Source organism: Pristiophorus japonicus, chromosome 11, assembly GCF_044704955.1.
Source record: "Pristiophorus japonicus isolate sPriJap1 chromosome 11, sPriJap1.hap1, whole genome shotgun sequence".
Taxonomy (NCBI): Eukaryota; Metazoa; Chordata; class Chondrichthyes; family Pristiophoridae; genus Pristiophorus; species Pristiophorus japonicus.
The window spans coordinates 114,017,987-114,044,166 of NC_091987.1; the positions used below are offsets into that span (position 1 = coordinate 114,017,987).

The following is a 26,180-nucleotide window of genomic DNA, read 5'->3' on the forward strand; positions in this document are numbered from 1 at the left end:
TGCACAGAGTGTCCTAAGGAGCTTTACAGCAGGGGAGAGAACAAAAATAAATAAATAAGAGATAAAGTAATGAATGCTGAGCCATGGTGGGAGAGTTAGGAAAGATGACCAAAAGCTTGGTCAAAATGATAGGTTTTGAGAAGGTGGAAACCGAAGTGGAGATACGGAGGGATTTAGTGAGGGGGTTCCAGGGAGTAGGGCTAGGTCTTTCCAAGATACACACCATCCACGCAGCCCACTGCCAGGTTCCTGACACTGCCGCTAGGAGGCATATTGAGTGACTAGGGGTAATTGTTTTCCCCTCCAATTTTCTCTGCCTTCTTTTGGAGAATTGGTTTCCAATCAGTACATCTTCAACAGAACCGCTGAGATCAAAAGTTCACTTGGTGGGCAATCGCAGGTGCAAACTCATGCTCTGTCAGTCTGTGGCACAGCACCCTGGAACTCAATCCACTATGCCACTGAAGCAGTAATAATGCCAACAGAGCACCCACCATCTTTGTTCCTGACAAAACAACAGATATTTAGTATAAATGGATGAGGAGACTTGCTTTAATTAATGACTGACATAAGCTATTATCTGTTTTAATTAATTATTTGATTGAGTAATTCCTGTTCTGCTCAGTCGTTCAATTTTATAATGATTTGTTTCATCCAACTATAAATCACAAATTAATAAATGGATGCTACCATGAAGAAAAATTAAGCTAACAGTTTACTCCTCAGCCCTTCCCCAATCAACCTTTTATGTAGAAAATGGCCTCTAGCTCTAAAATGTAAATTATCATTTTGCCATTTGAATGGTGAAGAATAAAAATATTGAAATAAAACGTAGTTTTTTCACCCAGTACACAACTCATTGTACCTATGTAACTTGCATCGGCAAAGGTTCAGAACAGAATTCAATTTTGGTCACCCAGAAAAAAGAGGGGACAAGAACTATCTGAATATTGTTGTGCATTTCCTTTTGTGCATTTCCGTGTGTGTGTTTGTGGATCCCATATGAACGCACTGATTTGATGTTTTTTTTAGATTCCAGGACATGTGCCATGGTAAACTGTCAGTATGGCTGTGAGGATGTGAAGGGAGAGGTCCGCTGCCTTTGTCCATCCTCTGGTCTTCAACTAGGACCAGACGGAAAAACCTGCGTAGGTCTGTGCGGCACTCTGTAATCTCACATGTTAGAATAACTTTAGCAATTTAAAAAAAACATGATTTACAGAAAAACTGTATTTGAGGTTTCTTTTCATAATTTATCATAGAAAAAAATGAACATATTATTTTCTGCTAATCAGTTTGGATTATTATTTGATAAACATACGGCAATTCTTCCACAATTGTGTTTAGTGTAGGTTCTACTACACTACAGGACTCTTTCATCTTCATCCTTAGCTAGTTCAACTCCATGTATGGAATATGCTCGTTGACTGTATCCTTCATATATGTTATCGTGCATTTTGTGCAGACAGAAAGCTCATTGCAATGGAGATAGGTTCCAGTGTTCCATCACTTGTCTTAAAGAGGAGGACAAGTGAGAGCAGAGCGAGGCTTCAAAGGTACAGATGCCGAAATTGCCTCTTTGCACAGTGCTTGACCTTGTTAAGAGCCTATTAAAAAGAATGTTGAGCTGAACTTACCATTTCACCAGGTTGTCAACGGGGTTTACACTGCTCGGGGATCATGCAAGGTAAGGATGTCGGGAGTGGTGTGAGCATGAATTCATTTTTTTACCTGACAGCTGCAAATGTGTTATAAAAGTTCCCATCAGATCAAAAGCTCTTGCTTACTGCATTTGGAAGGCACATTGAGCTTTATGCAGATTGCAAGTATTTAGAGCAATCTCTCTATCCAGTGTTACCTCATTGGAACAACCTCTCTCTCTATTGACAAATCCCTTCTGTCATCTCAAGTTCACCTGGCCATCTATTACATCAGCATCGGTGCCCTTGAAACAATCTCATCTTGGTCCTCAGAATTCCACCGCGTTCAGCCCCAACACTAACAGCACCAGACACATCAGCAACACCAATAACAACACCAACCTTTTCCGCAATCAACTGATGCTGCACAGGACATCAGCACCTGACCACATTGCTGTCCGGGACACCAGAGATGGCCTCACCATGGCCTCATTTACTTCACTTGACTGCATACCCTGGTTGCCACATGATGCACCAGGTTGGCACCACCCCACACCAGCAGCATAAAGCATCCCTAAAATGCTCAAGCCATTCCTTTCTTGTGGGGGGTACAGTTATGTCTCACCATTCACTGCAACTCACTAAGCTACTTTCAAAGGTGTACACAAATCTGTCCATGAACACAGTATTGAAAATAAAGGTTTCAATGTTTGACAGCACATTAATAGAAACTTTACATGATCATTGGCTAAAAGGCCCAAGTGCCTACCCTTGTGTGTCATTGTTAGTATGATTGATCGGGGCCCAGGAGAGGCGTGAGTTCGGAGCCCAGAAGAGGCGAGGGCCCAGGGGCAGCATGGGTCAGCCCACACTGCGATATGTGTGCGCACTAGGCCTGTGCAGCAGAGCTGGTCTCCAGTCATCTAGGTTAATCCTTGCCACTGGACCAAGACCTAGCTATGACAAGCCCATGTCTACACACAGGCATCTTCCACCCTTCAAGATGTAGTTCAGCACCTGGAATATTAGGTCCTTCATTGAAACACCTGTGAACTCATCCCTTTTTGGCGTGGAAGCAAGTCATGCTCGATACGAGAGACCACCTATGATGATGATGATTGGACTAGGATGAGGGTGAGGGGTGGCTAGTGAGATGGGGATGTGATAATGTAGATAAAGAGAGAGGGATGGGTGGAGGTGCAAGATAAGTTGGTATGAGTAAGGATGTGTAAGAGTAGGATAGGGAAGGCAGAGTGATGGGGATGTGATGAGAGGCACAGCAGGATGAGGTTGAGTGTGGTTTTGTGATCTACAGAGATCATTGAAGGGTTTGTGCCAATGCACCTAGGTCTTCCTGATGACATCCCTGCTTGTGTTTTCATATGCAATGTGAAAACAGGGTATGTTGATCTCCTGGTGAAGTCTCTTCCATCCATTGGAAGGGAAGAGAACCTCCCTGCATGTTGTGACTGCCTCCATGAACATATGGAGGGGGTCATGGGTGAGTCTGGGTGCAGCTGTGCCCCTCTGTGTAGTGCTGGCCAGTGTTTGCAGCACCTCAATGCCGTAGAACACTGACAGCACAACTGTCAAAATCAATTTGGAAATGGTCTCTTTAAGGAACCCGGCTGATGATGTGTCATCAAATTATGTCATCAGGCCCACTTCCTTCAATTGGCCGGGAACGCGCTGAGCGGGCTTAACAAGCCCAATCTGCATAAAATCATTTCCACACAGCGGGCTGGAGCTGGCGGCTGGTCCAGGACATGGCACCAACCCTGGCCGCACTGAACCCGCTGAGGTAGGGGAAATTGCGGCTGGCGATTTAGCAGGGTGGCTTGATATTTCAAAGACTACCTGAACTATAGAAGCCGTCGGCCGCAGTTGCCCGCAACCGCCCGCCGACTCCCATTGGCTGCCACTGCCCTCCAGCACAACCTGCTTAAGCAGAGGCAGAGAGGGGGAGGGGTGCGGGATGCCGTCTTCAAGGCGGGGCAAAGAAGAGGACAAAGGGCCTCACATCGGGGGGGGGGGGTAGGTGGTGGTAGCGGGTAGAGGGGTGGGTGTTGGTGGTTGACATGTTTGTAGATTGTATAAGGTTATGTCACTTTTGTAATTATGCACTTTTAAATACAGTCACAATGTTCACCTTTTCTTCGTCAGTGTCTCATTTCCACGCGATGTATGATGCCTTGTGAGAAACACACAGCTGCCCCTCAGGTGTTCTGCTACATCAGAAATATATTGCGCTCCACATATGATTGCACTATATAATGGGTCCGGTCACCTGGACATCGCGACACCACAAGTAAGGGCAACCAATGCAGAATGTCATCGAATGGCAGCCTGTCACTTGAAGTACTTGCAGGGCACACAATAATGCTTGCAGGTCAAGCCACTTTTTAAGATGCCAAACATGGCGGAGTGCCACCCCTGAGATGACTTGTTCATCAGCTACATTGCATCCATTATATGTATTTTCCCCTCTTCCACACCTCATGTCATGATGTTCTTAGCATCGGTTGCAGTTATGTGCCTTCGCTTGACATCTTATCACTTTCGCATAATAACTCTGGCATAAGCTCATACCATCTGCGCAGTCACATCAGCCACTAAATACGTTCCGCATGAAATGGTCTCCAAACTCTTGCAGGGCATCTCCATTGAGCCTTCACCATCTTCCGCTACTCATTGCCGCTTCCTCTACCACACCTTCCCTTCAACGGAGTCATAGGGAGTAACATATCTGAACTCTCTCTGGGCGGGTTAAGGTCCATCACCTCACTGTTTATGTGCCACTGATAATGCTGCAGGATGTGAACGATATCCGGGAAGTGCAGCGCTGCAGCACTCAGCGATTCTCCCTGCCGCCCGACTCACAGCCAGCTCAGGCCAGCTTTTCCCCAGCGGTCCTTCTGGCAGGTGGCAGGGCGATCTTAGATGATCTTCGATGAGGAAAAAGCCGGATTTCCAGCCTCTGGCAAGGGCGGGCGTCAGGCCAGCACGCTGGGGGAGCCGCCGGGACCAACGTGGGAGGCAGATGGGCGGCACCGGAGGAATCGCCGAAAAAGACTTCATTTCCGGCGGAACCTCGGCGGCTGTGGGCAGAACTGCCACCAATATTGGGGCCAGAGTCTCCAGGAATGTATGAAACTAACGAGAAGCTGATAACAAGAGAAATTTAATTCGCCATTCAATACACATTTTGAGAATTCCCTATTATTTTTCTCCCAGGATGCTTGCAGCAGTGTCCAGGAAATTAATCTTTAATTCCTGAAGGCTCCAGAACAATCAAAGAGGATTGAACACCCCAATGACACGGCTACCCAAATCCATCAGACTCCACGTTTTCCAAAGGTGCAAGGGATGATTCCTAATTGAAACATTGGGCAAAACGTTTCTTAAAAAAGATGCTAAGATCCTTTGGAGGTAAAATTTATCTTGGGTGGTAGCACAAATCGGGCGATTGCATCTCAGCAGCACATTTTACACCCCTCCCAATTTCCCAAGACAAATTTCAACTCCCCTACCAAACTCTAACTGTGAGACAATTCAAAATAGTAAATTAATTCAAAATTAAGGTCCTATCACTCCAGTCCAGTGCAAGAGATTTCTCACCATCCAATATTTAATTAAACATAAATAGAATATTTGCATATTAAGCTGCTATCTGAAAAGAAGATGCAAGTATATCTATCTCTTTTACTATTTCCTCTTCTAGATATTGATGAATGTGCAACTGCCAAAACTCTTTGCCCTCCTCTGCGAAGATGTGTGAACACATTTGGCAGCTACTTTTGCAAGTGTCAAACTGGCTATGAGCTTAAATACATCGACGGCAAATACAAATGTATAGGTAAGGTTAACAATGTAGCTGCTCAGCAGTCAGCTGGCAATCTTGTGGTTATGTAAACAACAATTATGAGACAAATTGTGACAACTTTCTGTTCCCACCTTCACCACTCCAGAAGCCATTGACTCATTCTCGGATACAGTTCCATGAATACCCTTTATTACCTCACACAACTGTTTATTTTGTATGTGTAAGCCTCGGCAACAAGATTGGGCAAGTTATTTAATTCTTGGGGGGGCTTCACAGCCACTCTCAATCCTATCATTACTGATGTCCACCCATGCACATTGGTTAGTGATCAAGAGCAAGTATCCAGGCTGGTTTACTGCTGATTTGCTGCTTCTTAACCCTAAGGCTTGTGGCCAACTGCAGTTGCCCTATTGCCATCCCAGCTGATGGTCAACTAACTCTGGGAACAAATCCTGCAATATTCTGGCCTACATAGTTCAGCTACACAATAAAACCAAACTTTTTTTAAAACAGGTCTATTGACAATTTTGTTGTTTGACAGATACCAACGAATGTGTTGCCAATACCCACTCGTGTAGTATACATGCAGACTGCCACAACACACAAGGATCCTTTAAGTGTAAATGTAAACAGGGATTCAGAGGCAGTGGCTTTCAATGTTCTGGTAAGTGTTAGTAATTATTGTATCTAACATTGAATTTCCAAACGCGTGCTCCCAGTGAGGAGCCTCACCTGAGGAAATCACAGGTGCATTTCCCATGATTTTCCACCTATTAATGCATCATGCCCATGGAAAATTGACCTCTTTATGTAAACGTTTTTAATAAATACAATGACCATCTTTATATCTGGCAAATCCTTTTATAGGTAAGATCACATGGCACTCATAAACACATAGAAATATCTACATAGATAGATAGATATATAGTTAGGTAGCAACAAAAAAATAGATAACACGAGTAACACATTGTTATAGATGGTTCGAGGCCAGACAGGGATATGTCAGTGCATGTTGGACAATACATGCAAGTGGCTTAGAAACAGTTTGAGGCTTTTATTGATGCCTGTGTATGTAATGGAGAATTAATGCATCCTCAGAATCAGCTTTCCTGGGTCTGAAGCACTGGAAGGAGCTCAGGTGCTGGAGGCGCCTGGAGCACTGGAGGGTCCTGAGGTACCGGAGAGACTGGAGCACTGAAGGGATCTGGAGCGCTGGAGGGACCTGGAACACTGGAGGGACCTGGAGCACTGGTGGGACCTGGGATGCTGGAGGGACCTGGGATGCTGGAGGGACCTGGAGCACTGGAGGGACCTGGGGTACTGGAGGGACCTGGAGCGCTGGAGGGACCTGGGGTGCTGGAGGGTCCTGAGGTACCGGAGAGACTGGAGCACTGAAGGGACCTGGAGCGCTGGAGGGACCTGGAGCACTGGAGGGACCTGGAGCACTGGAGGGACCTGGGATGTTGGAGGGACCTGGAGCACTGGAGGGACCTGGAGCACTGGAGGGACCTGGGATGTTGGAGGGACCTGGAGCACTGGAGGGACCTGGGGTACTGGAGGGACCTGGAGCACTGGAGGAACCTGGGGTACTGGAGGGACCTGGGATGCTGGAGGGACCTGGAGCATTGAAGCGCTGGAGGGACCTGGGATGCTGGAGGGGCCTGAGGTACTGGAGAGACTGGAGCACTGAAGGGACATGGAGAGCTGGAGGGACCTGGGATGCTGGGGGGACCTGGAGTACTGGAGGAACCTGGGGTACTGGAGGGACCTGTGGTACTGGAGGGACCTGGGGTACTGAAGGAACCTGGGATGCTGGAGGAACCTGGGATGCTGGAGGGACCTGGAGCACTGGAGGGACCTGGGGCACTGAAGGTACCTGGGGTGCTGGAGGGACCTGGGGTGCTGGAGGGACCTGGCACGCTGGAGGGACCTGGGGTGTTGGAGGGTCCTGGAGCACTGAAGGGACCTGGAGCGCTGGAGGGAATTGGAGCACTGGAGGGACCTGGGATGTTGGAGGGACCTGGAGCACTGGAGAGACCTGGGGTACTGGAGGGACCTGGGATGCTAGAGGGATCTGGGATGCTGGAGGGACCTGGAGCACTGGAGGAACCTGGGATGCTGGAGGGACCTGGGGCACTGGAGGGACCTGGGGCACTGGAGGGACCTGGGATATTGGAGGGACCTGGAGCACTGGAGAGACCTGGGGTACTGGAGGGACCTGGGATGCTGGAGGGATCTGGGATGCTGGAGGGACCTGGAGCACTGGAGGAACTTGGGATGCTGGAGGGACCTGGGGCACTGGAGGGACCTGGGGCACTGGAGGGACCTGGGATATTGGAGGGACCTGGAGCACTGGAGGGACCAGGGATGCTGGAGGGACCTGGAGCACTGGAGGAATCTGGGGTACTGGAGGGAGCTGGGGTACTGGAGGAACCTGGGATGCTGGAGAGCCCTAGAGCATGGAAGGAACCTGGGATGCTGGAGAGACCTGGAGCACTGGTGGGACCTGGGGTACTGGAGGGACCTGGGGTACTGGAGGAACCTGGGATGCTGAAGTGACCTGGAGCACTGGTGGGACCTGGAGCACTGGAGGGACCTGGGATGCTGGAGGGACCTAGAGTATTGGAGGAACCTGGGATGCTGGAGGGACCTGGAGCACTGGAGGGATCTGGGGTACTGGAGGAATTTGGGATGCTAGAGGGGCCTGGAGCACTGGAGGGACCTGGGGTACTGGAGGGACCTGGCGCACTGGAGGGACCTGGAGCGCTGAAGGGACCTAGAGCGCTACAGGGACCGAGAGCACTGGAGGGACCTGGAGGACTGGAGGAACCTGGGATGCTGGAAGGACCTGGGGCACTGGAGGGACCTGGGGCACTGGAGGGACCTGGGATATTGGAGGGACCTGGAGCACTGGAGAGACCTGGGGTACTGGAGGGACCTGGGATGCTGGAGGGATCTGGGATGCTGGAGGGAGCTGGGGTACTGGAGGAACCTGGGATGCTGGAGGGACCTGGGGCACTGGAGGGACCTGGGGCACTGGAGGGACCTGGGATATTGGAGGGACCTGGAGCACTGGAGAGACCTGGGGTACTGGAGGGACCTGGGATGCTGGAGGGATCTGGGATGCTGGAGGGACCTGGAGCACTGGAGGAACTTGGGATGCTGGAGGGACCTGGGGCACTGGAGGGACCTGGGGCACTGGAGGGACCTGGGATATTGGAGGGACCTGGAGCACTGGAGGGACCTGGAGCACTGGAGGGACCTGGAGCACTGGAGGAATCTGGGGTACTGGAGGGAGCTGGGGTACTGGAGGAACCTGGGATGCTGGAGAGCCCTAGAGCATGGAAGGAACCTGGGATGCTGGAGAGACCTGGAGCACTGGAGGGACCTGGAGCACTGGAGAGACCTAGAGCACTGGAGGGACCCGGGATGCTAGAGGGACCTGGAGCACTGGAGGGACCTGGAGCACTGGAGGGACCCGGGATGCTAGAGAGACCTGGAGCACTGGAGGGACCTGGAGCACTGGAGGGACCTGGGGTACTGGAGGGACCTGGGATGCTGAAGGGACCTGGTGCACCGGAGGGACCTGGGGTACTGGAGGGACCTGGAGCACTGGAGGGACATAGGATGCTTGAGGGCCCTAGAACACTGAAGGAACCTGGGATGCTGGAGGGATCTAGTGCACTGGAGGGATCTGGAGCACTGGAGGAACCTGGGATGCTGGAGGGGCCTAGAGCACTGGAGGGACTTGGGGTACTGGAGGGACCTGGGGTACTGGAGGAACCTGGGATGCTGAAGTGACCTGGAGCACTGGTGGGACCTGGAGCACTGGAGGGACCTGGGATGCTGGAGGGACCTAGAGTATTGGAGGAACCTGGGATGCTGGAGGGACCTGGAGCACTGGAGGGATCTGGGGTACTGGAGGAATTTGGGATGCTAGAGGGGCCTGGAGCACTGGAGGGACTTGGCGCACTGGAGGGACCTGGAGCGCTGAAGGGACCTAGAGCGCTACAGGGACCTAGAGCACTGGAGGGACCTGGAGGACTGGAGGAACCTGGGATGCTGGAGGGACCTGGAGCATTGGAGGGACCTGGAGCACTGGAGGGACCTGGAGCACTGGAGGGACCTGGGGTGCTGGAGGGACCTGGAGCGCTGGAGTGACCTGGAGCACTGGAGGGACCTGGGGTGCTGAGGGGAACGGGGCACTGGAGAGACCTGGGGTGCTGGAGGGTGCTGGTTAAACAACTTTCTGTGTAATGAAATTATGTGAATTTTCTATTGAATTCATAAGATTATAATGTATGAGATCATTTATGGGTAATATCAACAAACCTAGATAAATCTCTTTATACTTGAGATGCTTTTAACATAATGATGTTGACACCACTTTGTGCATCAGTCAAGAACCAAGTTAAATCTTCAGGTTAAAAGAATTTTCTGCATGAAAGAAGACTCCAGTGTGTTTTATTTTTGTGGATTAATACCTTATTGTACTTTGCTGATACCTACTTTAAAGGAGTTTCAATTTGGAATGTGCTTAATATTTTTAACAACTCTCAGTCAGATGGATTAACATTTTACCTGATATTACGATTGTACTGAGAAATAAACCATTAACAAAAAGAAGCCGATGTTCCTAAGCAAAGGACTATTCTATTGGACAGAGAGCACAACACAGACCAATGAAAGTTTATTTGTTTACTGGTTTTTGCTTATGTTTCTAAAGATATCCAAGGCACTCTGTGTAGCATGGATCTCACTCACGCCAAAATTGCCCACCGCCCGAAACGAGGCGCGCCTACCGTTTTTGAAGTGTTCTGCAGCCATTCTGTAGAAATTCAGCACTTTGGGTTTTTTTTGGAGCGGGTCGGAAGTGGCTTCATCATTGGGGTGGAAATGGGGGCGAGGTGGAGTGACCGACGCTTCAAGGTATCATCACCATGCTGATGACATCATCGCGCTGGCGAATCGCAACATCTCTCCCCTTCAGTAAAGGGGAGGGCCGCTGCAAACTCTGCAGCCACCTTAGTGGCAAACACTGGGCCACCAGGGAGGGTTTCGGCTGGGCCAACGGCCTGGCACCCAAGAGGGGTTACCAGCCTGTCTGTTGGCGGCCCAGCCGAACCCGCAGCCATAATTAGAAATATAGAAAATAGGTGCAGGAGTAGGCCATTCGGCCCTTCAAGCCTGCACCGCCATTCAATGAACTCATGGCTGAATATGCAACTTCAGCACCCCATTTCTGCTTTCTCGCCATTCCCCTTGATTCCCCCCAGTAGTAAGGACAACATCTAACTCCTTTTTGAATATATTTAGTAAATTGGCCTCAACAACTTTCTGTGGTAGAGAATTCCACAGGTTCACCACTCTCTGGGTGAAGAAGTTTCTCCTCATCTCGGTCCTAAATGGCTTACCCCTTATCCTTAGACTGTGACCTCTGGTTCTGGACTTCCCCAACATCGGGAACATTCTTCCTGCATCGAACCTGTCTAAACCCGTCAGAATTTTAAAAGTTTCTATGAGATTCCCTCTCATTCTTCTGAACTCCAGTGAATACAAGCCCAGTTGATCCAGTCTTTCTTGATATGTCAGTCCCGTCATCCCGGGAATCAGTCTGGTGAACCTTCGCTGCACTCCCTCAATAGCAAGAATGTCCTTCCTCAAGTTAGGAGACCAAAACTGTACACAATACTCCAGGTGTGGCCTCACCAAGGCCCTGTACAACTGTAGTAACACCTCCCTGCCCCGTACTCAAATCCCCTCGCTATGAAGGCCAACATGCCATTTGCTTTCTTAACCGCCTGCTGTACCTGCATGCCAACCTTCAATGACTGATGTACCATGACACCCAGGTCTCATTGTACCTCCCCTTTTCCTAATCTGTCACCATTCAGATAATAGTCTGTCTCTCTGTTTTTACCACCAAAGTGGATAACCTCACATTTATCCACATTATACTTCATCTGCCATGCATTTGCCCACTCACCTAACCTATCCAAGTCACTCTGCAGCCTCATAGCATCCTCCTCGCAGCTCACACTGTCACCCAACTTAGTGTCATCCGCAAATTTGGAGATACTACATTTAATCCCTTCGTCTAAATCATTAATGTACAAAGTAAACAGCTGGGGCCCCAGCACAGAACCTTGCGGTACCCCACTAGTCACTGCCTGCCATTCTGAAAATTACCCATTTACTTCTACTCTTTGCTTCCTGTCTGCCAACCAGTTCTCAATCCACGTTAGCACACTACCCCCAATCCCATGTGCTTTAACTTTGCACATTAATCTCTTGTGTGGGACCTTGTCAAAAACCTTCTGAAAGTCCAAATACACCACATCAACTTTTTCTCTCTTGTCCACTCTACTGGAAACATCTTCAAAAAATTCCAGAAGATTTGTCAAGCATGATTTCCCTTTCACAAATCCATGCTGACTTGGATCTATCATGTCACCCCTTTCCAAATGCGCTGCTATGACACCCTTAATAATTGATTCCATCATTTTACCCACTACCGATGTCAGGCTGGCCGGTCTATAATTCCCTGTTTTCTCTCTCCCTCCTTTTTTAAAAAGTGGGGTTACATTGGCTACCCTCCACTCCATAGGAACTGATCCAGAGTCTATGGAATGTTGGAAAATGACTGTCAATGCATCCGCTATTTCCAAGGCCACCTCCTTAAGTACTCTGGGATGCAGTCCATCAGGCCCTGAGGATTTATCGGCCTTCAATCCCATCAATTTCCCCAACACAATTTCCCGACCGATAAGGATTTCCCTCAGTTCCTCCTCCTTACTAGACCCTCTGACCCCTTTTATATCCGGAAGGTTGTTTGTGTCCTCCTTAGTGAATACCGAACCAAAGTACTTGTTCAATTGGTCTACCATTTCTTTGTTCCCCGTCATGACTTCCCCTGATTCTGACTGCAGGGGACCTACGTTTGTCTTTATTAACCTTTTTCTCTTTACATATCTACAGTCCGTCTTAATGTTCGCTGCAAGCTTCCTCTCGTACTCTATTTTCCCTGCCCTAATCAAACCCTTTGTCCTCCTCTGCTGTGTTCTAAATTTCTCCCAGTCCCCGGGTTTGCTGCTATTTCTGGCCAATTTGTATGCCACTGCCTTGGCTTTAATACTATCCCTGATAGCCACGGTTGAGCCACCTTCCTTTTTTATTTTTACGCCAGACAGGGATGTACAATTGTTGTAGTTCATCCATGTGGTCTCTAAATGTCTGCCATTGCCCATCCACTGTCAACCCCTTAAGTATCATTCGCCAATCTATCCTAGCCAATTCACGCCTCATACCTTCAAAGTTACCCTTCTTTAAGTTCTGGACCATGGTCTCTGAATTAACTGTTTCCTTCTCCATCCTAATGTAGAATTCCACCACATTATGGTCACTCTTCCCCAAGGGCCCTCGCACAATGAGATTGCTAATTAGTCCTCTCATTACACAACACCCAGTCTAAGATGGCCTTCCCCCTAGTTGGTTCCTCGACATATTGGTCTAGAAAACCATCCCTTATGCACGCCAGGAAATCCTCCTCCACCGTATTGCTTCCAGTTTGGTTAGCCCAATCTATATGCATATTAAAGTCACCCATGATAACTGCTGCACCTTTATTGCATGCACCCCTAATTTTCTGTTTGATGCCCTCCCCAACATCACTACTACTGTTTGGAGGTCTGTACACAACTCCCACTAATGTTTTCTGCCCTTTGGTGTTCTGCAGCTCTCCCCATATAGATTCCACATCATCCAAGCTAATGTCCTTCCTAACTATTACATTAATGTCCTCTTTAACCAACAATGCTACCCCACCTCCTTTTCCTTTTATTCTATCCTTCCTGAATGTTGAATACCCATGGATGTTGAGTTTCCAGCCCTGATCATCCTGGAGCTATGTCTCTGTAATCCCAATCACATCATATCCGTTAACATCTATTTGCACAGTTAATTCATCCTCGTTATTACGGATACTCCTTGCATTAAGTCACAAAGCCTTCAGGCTTGCTTTTTAACACCCTTTTTCCTTTTAGAATTATGATGTAGTGTGGCCCTTTTTGTTTCTTGCCTTTGTTTACTCGGCCTTCCACTATTGGTTTTTACCTTTCTACCATCTGTTTCTGACTCCATATTACTTCACCCTGTCTCGCTGCATAGGTTCCCATCCCCCTGCCATATTAGCTTAAACACTCCCGAACTGCATTCGTAAATGTTACCCCCAGGACATCAGTTCCATTCCTGCCCAAGTGCAGACCGTCCGGTTTGTACAGGTCCCACTTCCCCCAGAACTGGTTCCAATGTCCCAGGAATTTGAATCCCTCCCTCTTGTACCACTGCTCAAGCCATGTATTTATTCTAACTATCCTACCCCCTCTACTCAGATTAGCACGTGGCACTAGTAGCAATCCAGAGATTACTACCTTTGAGGTCCTACTTTTTAAATTTAACTCCTCGCTCCCTAAATTCAGCTTGTAGAACCTCTTCCCGCTTCTTACCTATATCGTTGGTACCTACATGTACCACAACAACTGGCTGTTCACTCTCCCTCTCCAGAATGCTCTGAAGCCGCTCCGAGACATCCTTGACCCTTGCACCAGGGAGGCAACATACTATCCTGGAGTCTCGGTTGCGGCCGCAGAAACTCCTATCTGTTCCCCTTACAATAGAGTCCCCTATCACTATTGCTCTCTCACTCTTTTTCCCGCCCTTCTGTGCAGCAGAGCCACCCATGGTGCCATGAACCTGGCTGCTGGTGCCTTCCCCTGGTAAGTCATCTCCCCCAACAGTATCCAAAACGGTATATCTGTTTTGGAGGGAGATGACCGCAGGGGACTCCTGCACTACCTTCCTGCTCTTGCCTTGTCTCTTGGTCACCCATTCACTATCTGTCCTAACCCTTACCTGCGGTGTGACCAACTCACTAAATGTGCTATTCTCAGCATCGCGCATGCTCTAGAGTGAGTCCATCCGCAGCTCCAGTGCCATCATGCGGTCTGTCAGGAGCTGCAGCTGGACACACTTATTTCCCACATAGCACATGAGGAGCATGACATGGGTCCGAGCTCTCCTGCCATGACTTAACCCTTAAATTAATTTAATTACTAAAATTTACTGAAACACCAAACAGCTAGTTAGTAGTTCGCTGCCAATTAAACCAATCTAAAAGTCAGTCTAAAAGAGAGTTATACTTACCAGTCGAACAGCCAACCACTTACCAGCTTGGCTGTGACATCACCTCTCGATTTCGCACCCCTCTATCTTTGTCTGCAGCTGGTTGGGTTGGTCTCTGGGCCTCCGTCTCCTACTCTCGCACTCCTTATCAATTGCTCTAGTGTCAGCACTGGTAGGAAAAACAAGACAAAACAGCACCTGCCACCTCCACTTGCCCTTAAAACTCACCCATTTACCAAACTCACGAATGCCACTCTATGCTGCTGCACTCCGTGCTCTGCACGAGCTGCCTCTTTTTAAACTGTATCTTGGTCAGATGACTCACTACTGGTCAGTCGTTTACAGAACTGGTTTTAACTAGCTGCTAATTGCTTCCTACTGGAGAGTTACCTTGTTTTTCTCTGCCTAAACCGGAAAGATTCCCAACTATTTGACTTTTCCCCTTTAAATTAAACTGTTACTTACTTAGAAGCTACTGGCAATTGCCACTAACAATTTACTCCAGCCTCCAAATGGTTTAAAGAGAATAACCCTTAAAACTCACCCACTTACCAAACTCACGAATGCCACTCTATGCTGCTGCACATTGTTAGACCCGACCTGTCAGTGAGCAGACTAAAAAAAATAACATGGCATTGCCGGCAGTGCCACCTCCGCTTTAAGGGTGGCCATGCCGCCATGCCATGGAGAGTGTACCTACGGAAAAAGCTGTCTGTGGTACTGACCGGCAGCAGGGCTGACCTCGCAGGGCAATTCCGGAAAGGGGCAATTCCTGAGGGGCAATTTCGGGAAGGGGACACTGCCAATCGGTAAGGGGTTGGCGCGTGCCCTCGGCGATGGGAAAATGGGCAAAGTGGTCCGGGATACCACTCCAAACCTGAAGAAGGGCAATTTTCAAAATGGTGACTCCTCCGCGGAGATTCGGCGGCCATTCCGCACCGACCCGTGGCCGACACTTTCAGATGGCCAGAGGCTTATAGAAAGGGGCAATTTGGGCCCCAAGGTGTGGTGTTGGGGTTGAGTGGGGAGATTTCCAGCTTCATCTATCATGGTCTTCAGTAAGTAGGTGGTACAAACTGATTTGGATTGCAGTGACAGGCATGTTTGATCTGAAGTTAGACACATTTGACATGGATAATGTAATAATGTGGGTCTCACAGAGGTGAACCGTTTTGGATGTCTACATTACAACCTTGGAGATCTTAGTGCCAAAAAATTATTTAGATCTTTAGGGGTATTGCCCACAATTTTCTGATAAGCACTAGATGCTTCTGAAGCCTTATCAGTAGCGTAGGCTTACCATATAATCTCCAGCCACCTCAAAGAGCCATCGTGTGCTGTCATACCATCGGCTGACTGGCACATTTGTCTTCCTCTGATTCTTTTTCTGTGATACAACAAACAAATATCTGTGAGAAGTTAACAAATAACTCTTTCTCTTACAGTTAAACCTTTCCTACAAGGAACCTTGGAGGGAGAACAGGGCAGCACTGACGAAATCCTCAACGGTGAGAACCCAATTAATAGAATGCCATCTCTAAAACTCCCTCTACATATCCCACAGTCATATATAGCCACCCTCCCATGCCTGCAGCCAAATACTGTGTGGTATCACTTCTGTCTTTAACTAGCTTGCATTGTTAATCATATTTTATGTCTAAAAGCATGCCAACCACATCCATCCGCTTCCCGTGGAATGTCTATGGTTCGGATGTTGTGGTTAGACTTTGCTTGTGTTGTTTTTCAAGTGTGTGACTGAATTGAGGTGCAATCGCTACTTTTTCAAAGTGTTGATAATATTTTGTCCTTATGTATTTGCCACATGTACTTGCGACATTGCTGGTCTGTTCTACTGTTCATGTCCAACTACTCATTTATTTTTGGTCTGGTTTATGTTGAACAAGAACAGGAAGCTGATATTTATTATCTTCTGTTGTTTGGGCCATTGTCCTCTTGCGTATGAACAGAAGAGCAGCAGGGAGGGTTGATTCTTCCATGAGGTTTCAGCCCCTTGAATTTGCTCTCCTCCTTCCTGAAGGCGCGAGTTGATATTAGCATCTAGGCCCAGGGGTCACGTACACAAATTACTAAAAGCTAGTGCACATGTATAAAAAATAATCAAAAAGACTAATGGAATGTTGACCTTTATCTCAAGGGTGCTGGAATTCAAAGGGAAAGAAGTGATTGTTCAATTGTCCAGAGCCTTGCTCAGATCCCATCTGGAGTACAGCATTCAGTTTTGGGCACCGCATCACAGGAAGAATAAATTAGCTTTGGAGGGGGAACAGCGCAAATTCACGAGAATTTAAATTATACAGCTTGCATGAACTTAGTTTCTATTCCCTTGAGTTTAGACGGTTTAAGAGAAGGGGTTTAAACTGATAAAGAGTTTCGATAGGGTGGATGCAGAGAAACTATTTCCTCTACTGCAGGAATCGAGAACAAGGAGGCACAATCTTAAAATTAGAGACAGGCCATTTAGGAGCGAAATCAGGAAGCACTTTATCATACAAAGGGTAGTGGAAATCGAGAACTCTCTCAGCCAGAAGACAGTGGATAATGGGACAACTAAAATCTTCAAAACTGAAATCGATAGATTTTTGTTAGGTAAATGTATCAAGGGATATGGATCAAAGATCAGTCTTGGTCTGATTATATAGCACAACAGGGAGTGAATGGCCTGCTCCTGTTCACATGTAGGCCCTGCATGACCTCTGATACCTCACCTAGAATGCCTTTCCACAGCTGAAAACCAAGTAAGTATAGACAGGCTATTGGATCACAGCCAGACCCATTGCTATCCTTACCTGATGTCAACACACTCTCATTTTCCAGCAGAAGTCCCCAGATAGATAGGAATGGGGACCTTATCTGATTTTTCCCCTCCCTAGTCCAGGGTGCTGAGGCCAAATGTAGCACCAAAATGACCATCCCAGCTGAAATCAGCTAACTCAGTACAGAATATGGATTGAATCTGCAACATTACTGATTTGTGTGGCTACGAATTTGGGAAGCATTTCTGACTTTAAAAAAAATTAATATCATATTTCATTAAGATGACATTGGAGCAGCAGCATATGTATAAGGTGTGGGTGGAGTTGGAATTAATTAGTTAGGCAGTTTGTTAAATTGGAATAAAACTTTGACAATTTTTAATAACTTTTCTGTATGCACTCTCTGGAACCCTGGATGTGTTGAGGTCCACTATAAGTAACGCACATCTGCAAGAACGCTGTTTTACTACCTGGATCACTTCCAGGCACTTGACCAGTACAAATAATGGACGATTTTCTGGGGAAAGTACAGGGATTTCAGAAGGCATCAACCAAGATTTACAGATAAAGAACGGCAGATCCTAACAGATGGCGTCAGAGGATAGCAAAGTGCTTCCTACACAGTAAAGGAACAAGTCAATATTGCCCAGAGCACGATTAACATACAAGATGTCAACATGACTAATGTATCATGCGGTATTCAGAAGGCTATCCAGAAGAAGGAGTAAGACTTGAAAAAAGTGCCAGGTGAGAATAATTAGATAAATATAGCTTCCCATATATGGAGGTTGACCTTTATTGCAAGGGGGATGAAGTATAAAAATAGAGAAGTCTTGCTACAACTGTACAGGTTGATGAGACCACACCTGGAGTACTGTGTAGCGTTTTGGTCTCCTTATTTAAGGAGGGATATATTTGCATTGGAGGCAGTTCAGAGAAAGTTCACAAGGTTGATTCCTGAGATGAAGGGGTTGTTTTATGAAGAAAGGTTGAGCAGGTTGGGCCTTCACTCATTGGAGTTGAGAAAAATGAGAGGTGATCTTATTGAAATGTAGAAGATTCTGAGGGGGCTTGACAGGGTAGATGAAGAGAGAATGTTTCCCCTCATGGGGAATCTAGAACTAGGAGGCATAGTTTCAGAATAAGGGATCGGCCATTTAAAACAGAGATGAGGAGGAATTTCTTCTCTCAGAGGGTCGTGAATCTTTAGAATTCTCTGCTTCAGAGAGCTGTGGAGGCTGGGTTATTGAATATATTTAAGGTGGAGATCGACAGATTTTGAGCGATAAGGGAGTGAAGGGTTATGGGGAGCGGGCGGGGAAGTGGAGCTGGGGCCAAGATCAGATCAGCCATGATCTTATTGAATGGTGGAGCAGGCTCGAGGGGCCAAATGGCCTACTGCTGCTCCTGTTTCTTATGTTCTTATGAGGCTGTCATTTACATAGGAAAGCACTAATGATGATCAAAGTAAGTTACATGTATCATATGAACTTCTTTAACTACGTTTGTATACATAATCTGAATTGATCCAATAACCTGTAGCAGATGCAGTATAAAGGAAAGGTCTAGCACAGTAAATAGGACACCGTGTAATGATGTACCTGAAAATAAGTCTGATTCATAATTACTCACACATAAGCTGACAATTACAATGCAGCCACAACTCAAATATTCTCACAAACTCTCTAGAGGCAAGACACTTTACACTGCAGTCAACTATAAATCTGTGCTGTGCCAAAAATAAAACAAACAACATACTCACTCCTTCAATTCATGTTCATTTCTTGACTGATAAAGGCCACCTTTATCAGAAGGCATAGACAACAGATCGAAGAGGTTGGGGGAAGAGAACAAGACAACCCTTTGTCACCTATAGAAGATACTAGCCTGAAGGATATCTGCGAGGAAATTGTACATGATGAGGGTGGCACACAAGAAGAAGAATATACTTCAGGTTTGCAGCATTGTAATTGCATACCTTCTCTGTGCCAATGTTTTTCAGCGGGTGTAAAAGAGTAAGTATAGTGTGCCATTAAAAAGTGTCATGTACTGTTTACACATTGACAATAACTTATCTAACTATGTGCATTGATATATAATGTTCCTTTTTCTTGTTGCAGGTATATCAGAACGACAGGTGCTGGTTGCTTTCAGTAACAAATATTACCACAGTACTTGGCATCATCGCCTCTTTAAGTAGGCAAAAGATCAGAGATGTACAGTCTAGGCTGTTTTACAGAATTAGGGGAGGAGCTATTGGATGAATCGCCTCTCACAGATGTGGAAGGTGCAGAGCTGAGGTGTGACAAAGGACTGGACATTGATGACCACAGGCCCTAATGAATTGCTTTGGGATTGCAGTCTCTGAAACAGAAGGTACTATTGGCTGCACCAGTCAGCTTGTCTTCTTGCAGAACACAAAAAGTTGGATACTACAGTTGCAACTTCTACTATCCAGCTAAGCGTTATTGTGAAGCATGGGTTGTCTCTTCTGCAGCCTACCACAGAGCAGCTGTCAGCATCAGTGGCATCAATAAGGGAGACCACATGCCCGCAGATAGCGAGCACAGTTGGAGCATCTCAAGAATGCTCCCACTGATGATGTCAAGGTGTTGTGATCCACACTCCATGAATGATAATAACTGACTTCAACATGCTCGAAGATAGACTCCAGCACGAGTGAAGGATGCAGAGACCTTGTGGCAGTGCAATGCTCTTTGCTTGAACTGATCAGGTGCCAACTTGAGGACTCCACCTCCAGCAGGGGCATGCAGCCCGAAAGGCAGGAGCAGGCGGGTGATTCTGAAGTCAAGGCCTGTTCCTTGCCTGCACATGTCTCTGGTTAAATAACAGGAGATGCTCCCAAAAGCAAGCAAACCTGCTATTCCTGACAAAAAATCTGGGTCTTCCACATGATAAGGCAAGTGGGAAACTGAATTACAAGGAAGGTCCTAGCAGAACTCTCAGGAATCTCCATGCCTAGTCCTTCCAGTAGTGCATTACATGAGGGTTGTAGGCTAGAAATAATATGGTGCACTAGTTCACGTACCAGGGTTGACACAGCGGCACATTACATTAACATCAGCACTATTATACTCAATAAATAAACAACTTGTCACTTAAACTTTATAGTCACTGTTTACTTCCAAAATTAATACTTTCCAAACCAATAGCATTACTGAGATAGACCTCAAAGAAAGAGATGCTCAATGAAACCAATCCTGTACTACTTCTTGTCGTGGCTACTGAGCATCTGCTAGCTTTTTGTCTTCATCCTGCTCCTTCTCCTGTGCCATGGCCTGTTGTTGTTTATTTTCAACAAAGACATGTATCATTTTTGATGGCTATGTTATGCAGCACACCATTATCGTTATTCTAATTCTTTGTGGCACATTGTAGAGCATGTCCGGTAAAGTCCAAACATCAGAACCAATGTTTGAGCATGCCATGTATCTGATTGATGATACTTCAGTCTCTCAAAAGTGCATCATACTATACTCTTTGCTCTGGAGTACAGAGATTGTCCAGTGCTATTGTGAGTTTTGTTCCAAGCAGTTAACCCATATTTCCAATCAGACAAATGCTCAAGTTGTCTTCACAAGTGGGGAACCCATGATTTACTTAAGCTATGGATCCTCCATGGAAAGAGTGAATTTACCATTAATTATTCAGAGCTGCTCGTATACCATTTGATGTTGATGGAATGATATTTTTTATCGATGAACACCAGGGGATATTACATTGTGCTTGAATGGTCACATGGGCATTGATAGTGTCCTGTAACCTGAGGTCGATTTTTCAAAAAACTCTGTTAGCCTTTCCTGCTGCTAATGTAAAGTGGCGCTAATACTAATGTCAAAATAGGGCATCGGTGATCTGGGTAACCTAGCAGCAAACCATAAACTGACTGTCCTTGCCAGGTCTCCTGATATTGCCTGGAAGAATCTTATGGTAAAAGCAAATCGCCATGATGACTTTTACTGTGTACAGTGCTGATATTGCTTCTTGTTTGCAGACCTGATTCCAGGAGATGGTACAATTCATCTCTGGCTTTCTTGGTGAAGCATTCCCACTTGGCGAGGTTGAGGTAGGTCTTGTCACTGGGAATAGACATGCTGCCAGGTGCTCCTCCGCCCATGGCTGAGGGTTTTGTTGAACCTCCTCTGCTGATGCTCATTTTCCTTCTCCAAAATGTCCAGTGCTGCTTTGAATTGAAATGGTTGAGTCATTCTTTACAGTGGCTCTTGCTCTGTCCCATGCTAGAATTCAACCAACCCTCACCATTGGTTTACCGCCCCACCACCTTTATAGCGGGCATCATTAACATGTGAGCTGAAAGACAAACATTAAGAAACTTACACATTTGCAATTTAATTGTTGTGCAACAAATCCCTTAACACGCCTTTGGATCTGGGCAATAACGTGCGTTAAGCTAGTATAGTCTTTGGAGTTTCTTGGGAGGGTGAGTGAAAATGAACAATTGCTCAGCTAACATTAACACATCAAGTTATTACACGTGAACACAAACTTAGCACATGTTATAACTATAACACAGAGAGCAATTTAGTACCCCTGGAATGCTATTGAGCTATTTAGATAGGACCCTGAAATTCTGTGGAGGTTCTAACAGTCTCTCAGCATAACTCCAGCTGGAGATCATCAGAAATTCCAGGGCATTGTTAACAGGGAAGCAATACTCACGGGGAGCTCTAAATGGGAAATCACGGTCCTGATGTTCCATTCATTAATTTAAATGAACAAAAGATTACGGTCTGCGGGCCACAGTTCCCAAGTCCTCGCCAGGGACGTGCAATCAGGGAATCTGGCCTCTGCATGCTTCACAAGATTTTAAGGCTTAGCATGCCCTGTAAGCTTGTCTCAAAGGGGCTGAAATTGCCCCTCTCGATAAGGCCTCTGACTGCTTGGAAGCGGCGGCCATGGGGCGGCATAGAATGGCTGCCGACTTTCCGCGGTGGGGCCGCCATTTTGTAAATTGCCCGACCTCAGGTTTGGAGCGGTGTCCGGGGCCGTTCCGCCCGTGTTCCCGCCATGGTGCGCTCGCGCTGACTCCTTTCCAACTGGCGGGGACCCCGTCGGTAAACTGCCCCTCGGGAAATTGTCGCTTTCCAAAATTGCCCCATGGGTGCAGCCCCGCCGCAGATCGGTGCCCCCCGATATCTTTTGCTGTCGGTACACACTCTGGTGGCCTGGCCGCCCTTAAAGGGGAGGGCGCACAGCCCACCTAACTTAAAATATGCAGAGCTCGCAGTGGCTCTCCCCTTTAACTGAAGGGAGAGACATTGTGACGCGTTAGCGTCACGTTGACGTCATCAATGCGGCGCTGATGACTGGTCGGGGCGATTGACAAATGCCTTGAGAGACCGCCACCTGGTAAAGGTATTGCCTAGCATGTTGACTGATATGTGTAAGCACAATTTTAGGCTTCTATAGGACTGTGAATGCGTGCATCAGATTGTCTGCACACAATCTCTGTGTGTATAAGCCAACTAAGAGACCGTCTTTAAGACTAGAGCCCAAGACCTCTATAAAAGCTGTGTGTGCATTCAGGACAAAAGCTCCTACTGTTTCTATGGCCTACACCATTCGGGGATCTGCTGCTGATACCATAGAAATAGCCATGTGCTCCATGGCAAACTATAGTGCAGAAAAATCCTCCACACTTTTTACAAAGTTACAGAGTAGACGTGAGGAGACTCAATCACAGTGTTACAAAGCTGGAAAGATTATGAGCAGTACAGTATGTTAGAACTTTGACATACACATCTTCCTGTGTGAAGCCCCTTTAAGAATTGCTGCAATGCACAAAGCACTTGGGCATTGTAAATAGAGGATACATCCTAAATGTCCCCATTCATACAAAGCATTCTATTGGGCTGCTTGTAATCTGGGCATCTCTTTTTACAGTTTAGTATTTTTACAGCAGCAAAGGATGAGTTAACAGAGTAAACTTACATACTTGTGGCATTACACATAATGTTCCAACCATTTAAAATTAATGATCAGAAAATTGTGCGCAGCAAATTTTCAGCATGTGCTTCCAGCAGCAAGGTTCCCTACTGGGCAAGAAGCGCTGGATAATGAACCCTAATAAGTGCTCTTATTCACTAACTGATGTGGCTCCCCATTGAGTGGCCCACTGTGAGAACATTAAAGTGACATTTTAGTGCACTTACTCAAACCAGTAAAATCAGGTGTTACACAGCTTCTTTGTGCAAGCAACACTCAGTTACCCTTAGCCAGCATACCAGATGTGCTGTATGAGCTATATAGTATCAATTTAACCTCCTGTTTAGAATAAATCCGTAAAGATTTAAGAGCATAAGAGAGGCATTTGATCCATTAAAGCTTTCCCTGTGTTCTGTTAACAATTCCATCATGGTATCTAACTGGATTTTGACTAACCCCAGTGTTTTTGGCTTGATCACCTTGTTTGTAGATTAATCCAAATAGTTATCACTCTTGCAGTAAGGAAGTTTTTCCTGATATCTGTTCTAAATTTATTTTCCATCAATTTCAATTTATGTCCCTCTTACTTTGAAGTAATAATCGCGTTTAACTTATCTATACAAAATATTTACATACTTTGATAAGATCCTCCTTAATGGCTTTGTTTCTAAACTGTAAAGCTTAATCTTCCCCAATCTTCATAACTCATCCCCTTTATACTCATGGTCAGTCTGTTGCTGGTTTCTGTAGGCTTTCTAATGAAAGTATATCTTTTTTTATGATGTGGTCATTAAAACTGAAGACTGTATTATAAGTGCAGTCTGAACAGTGCATTGAAAAGACTTCGCATAACTTCTGTACACGAACGTTCCACTGTACTGGCTACATATTCTTTTGTCCCCTTTTTTTAAGCTTTTTTAGTAACTCTGCCAAATTGCTTGGACATTGAAAGTGATGCATTAATCTTAGGTCTCCTAAAATAATCTGACAGGTTATCTTTGTGTTGAAGGACTGAAGAACTTGTTTGGAAATGATGCAAGTATGCTTGGAATCCACTAATCTGTTCTTAGACTTCACTGACAAGAACACCTGCCACTGGTCTGGATTTGGATGACCAAGTCTGATACAGATCAGACTTCTTGGCGAAGCTGGATAGAATAGTTGATGTTCCGAATGACATCTGATCCATCTCAATAAATAGCTGGAAGAGTAATGCTCAGCATATAGCCAGGATGCATGGTGGGGCAGAGAAGTGTCAAGCATGTTACAATTTCCAATCCAATCAATCCATGAGGGAGTGATTTGTGATGGCTGGGAACTGAGTTGACCATTTGTGACATTCAGCGGTCTTCTGACATATGCTGTTGCTACTGTGTGTTAGCAAATTGTCAGCCTTTTAAACGTTTCTCATTCCTTTTCCTCCTTTATGCTATTGTGTTCCTAACACAGATGAGACTGCACACAGGGAGGTTAATGTAACAGTGACCTCAGTCTTTATGAAGACACTCCAGAGTGAGGAACAGGCCTTAGGGGCCGGCTTATATACAGTGCTCCCAAGGGATGCTGGGATCCCTTTGGACTTCAGGGGATGCACTACCAGGTGGCGGAACATGGGAGTGCATGCTTTACAGATACACAACATCACTCCCCCCCGCAAAGTCAAAGTGAAAATTATTTACAAGGTGAGGCGGTCGGGAGCCTTTCTTTCCCTGGTGGACCGCCTCGGTACAAATGTCTGTTCTGGTGTGTTGGCTGTGCCCTCGCTGGGCTGGCATGTTGTTGGCCCTGCAGGGCTGCTGGGTGAGCCTGGCCTTGCTGGGCTGTTGGGCATGATGGGTTCGGTTTCCTGTTCCGGGGTGGTGTCGTTGATCCTTTGGGTGTGTGTTGTGGGCTCAAAAAAGGTGGTGTCCGCTGAGGGTTGTTCAGGACAGTCTGTGAACCGCAGCCTCGTTTGGTCCAGGTGCTTTCTGCAAATTTGTCCATTGTCTAGTTTGACTACAAACATCCTACTCCCTTCTTTAACTATCACCATGCCCGCGGTCCACTTGGGACCATGTCCATAGTTTAGCACATACACAGTGTCATTCAGATCAATTTCCCGTGACACAGTGGTACGACCATCATTTCCATTTTGTTGCTGCCGCCTGCTCTCTATCTGATCATACAGGTTGGGGTGAACCAGCGAGAGGTTTTAAGTGTCCTTTTCATGAGTAGCTCAGCCGGGGCACCCCTGTGAGTGAGTGGGGTCTCGTGCGGTAGCTGAGCAGTACTCGGGACAGGCGGGTTTGGAGTGAGCCTTCTGTGACTCGTTTAAGGCTCTGTTTGATTGTTTGTACTGCCCGCTCTGCCTGCCCATTGGAGGCTGGTTTAAACGGAGCCGAGGTGACATGTTTGATCCCATTGCAGGTCATGAATTCTTTAAATTCGGCACTGGTGAAACATGGCCCGTTGGCACTGACCAGTATGTCAGGCAGGCCGTGGGTGGCAAACATGGCCCTCAAGCTTTCAATGGTGGCGGTGACGGTGCTTCCCGACATTATTTCACATTCAATCCATTTTGAAAAAGCATCCACCACCACCAGGAACATTTTACCGAGAAACGGGCCCACATAGTCGACATGGATCCTCGACCATGGTCTGGAGGGACAGGACCACAAAATTAGTGGTGCCTCTCTGGGCGCGTTGCTCAACTGAGCACACATGCTGCATTGCCGTACACAGGACTAAAGTCGGAGTCGATACCAGGCCACATCACGTGGGATCTGGCTATCGCTTTCATCATTATTATACCCAGGT

General features: G+C 46.7%; 1 protein-coding gene across 1 annotated transcript in view; it reads left to right on the forward strand.

The window, feature by feature from the left end:
* Positions 1–26,180, forward strand: part of egfl6 (EGF-like-domain, multiple 6) — a 91,969-nt gene that overhangs the window by 26,400 nt on the left and 39,389 nt on the right. The window contains exons 5-8 of the mRNA XM_070893041.1: positions 1,033–1,152; positions 5,362–5,496; positions 6,005–6,127; positions 16,089–16,151. Coding sequence (XP_070749142.1) covers positions 1,033–1,152; positions 5,362–5,496; positions 6,005–6,127; positions 16,089–16,151 — 441 coding nt within the window. The remainder of the gene's footprint in view (positions 1–1,032; positions 1,153–5,361; positions 5,497–6,004; positions 6,128–16,088; positions 16,152–26,180) is intronic.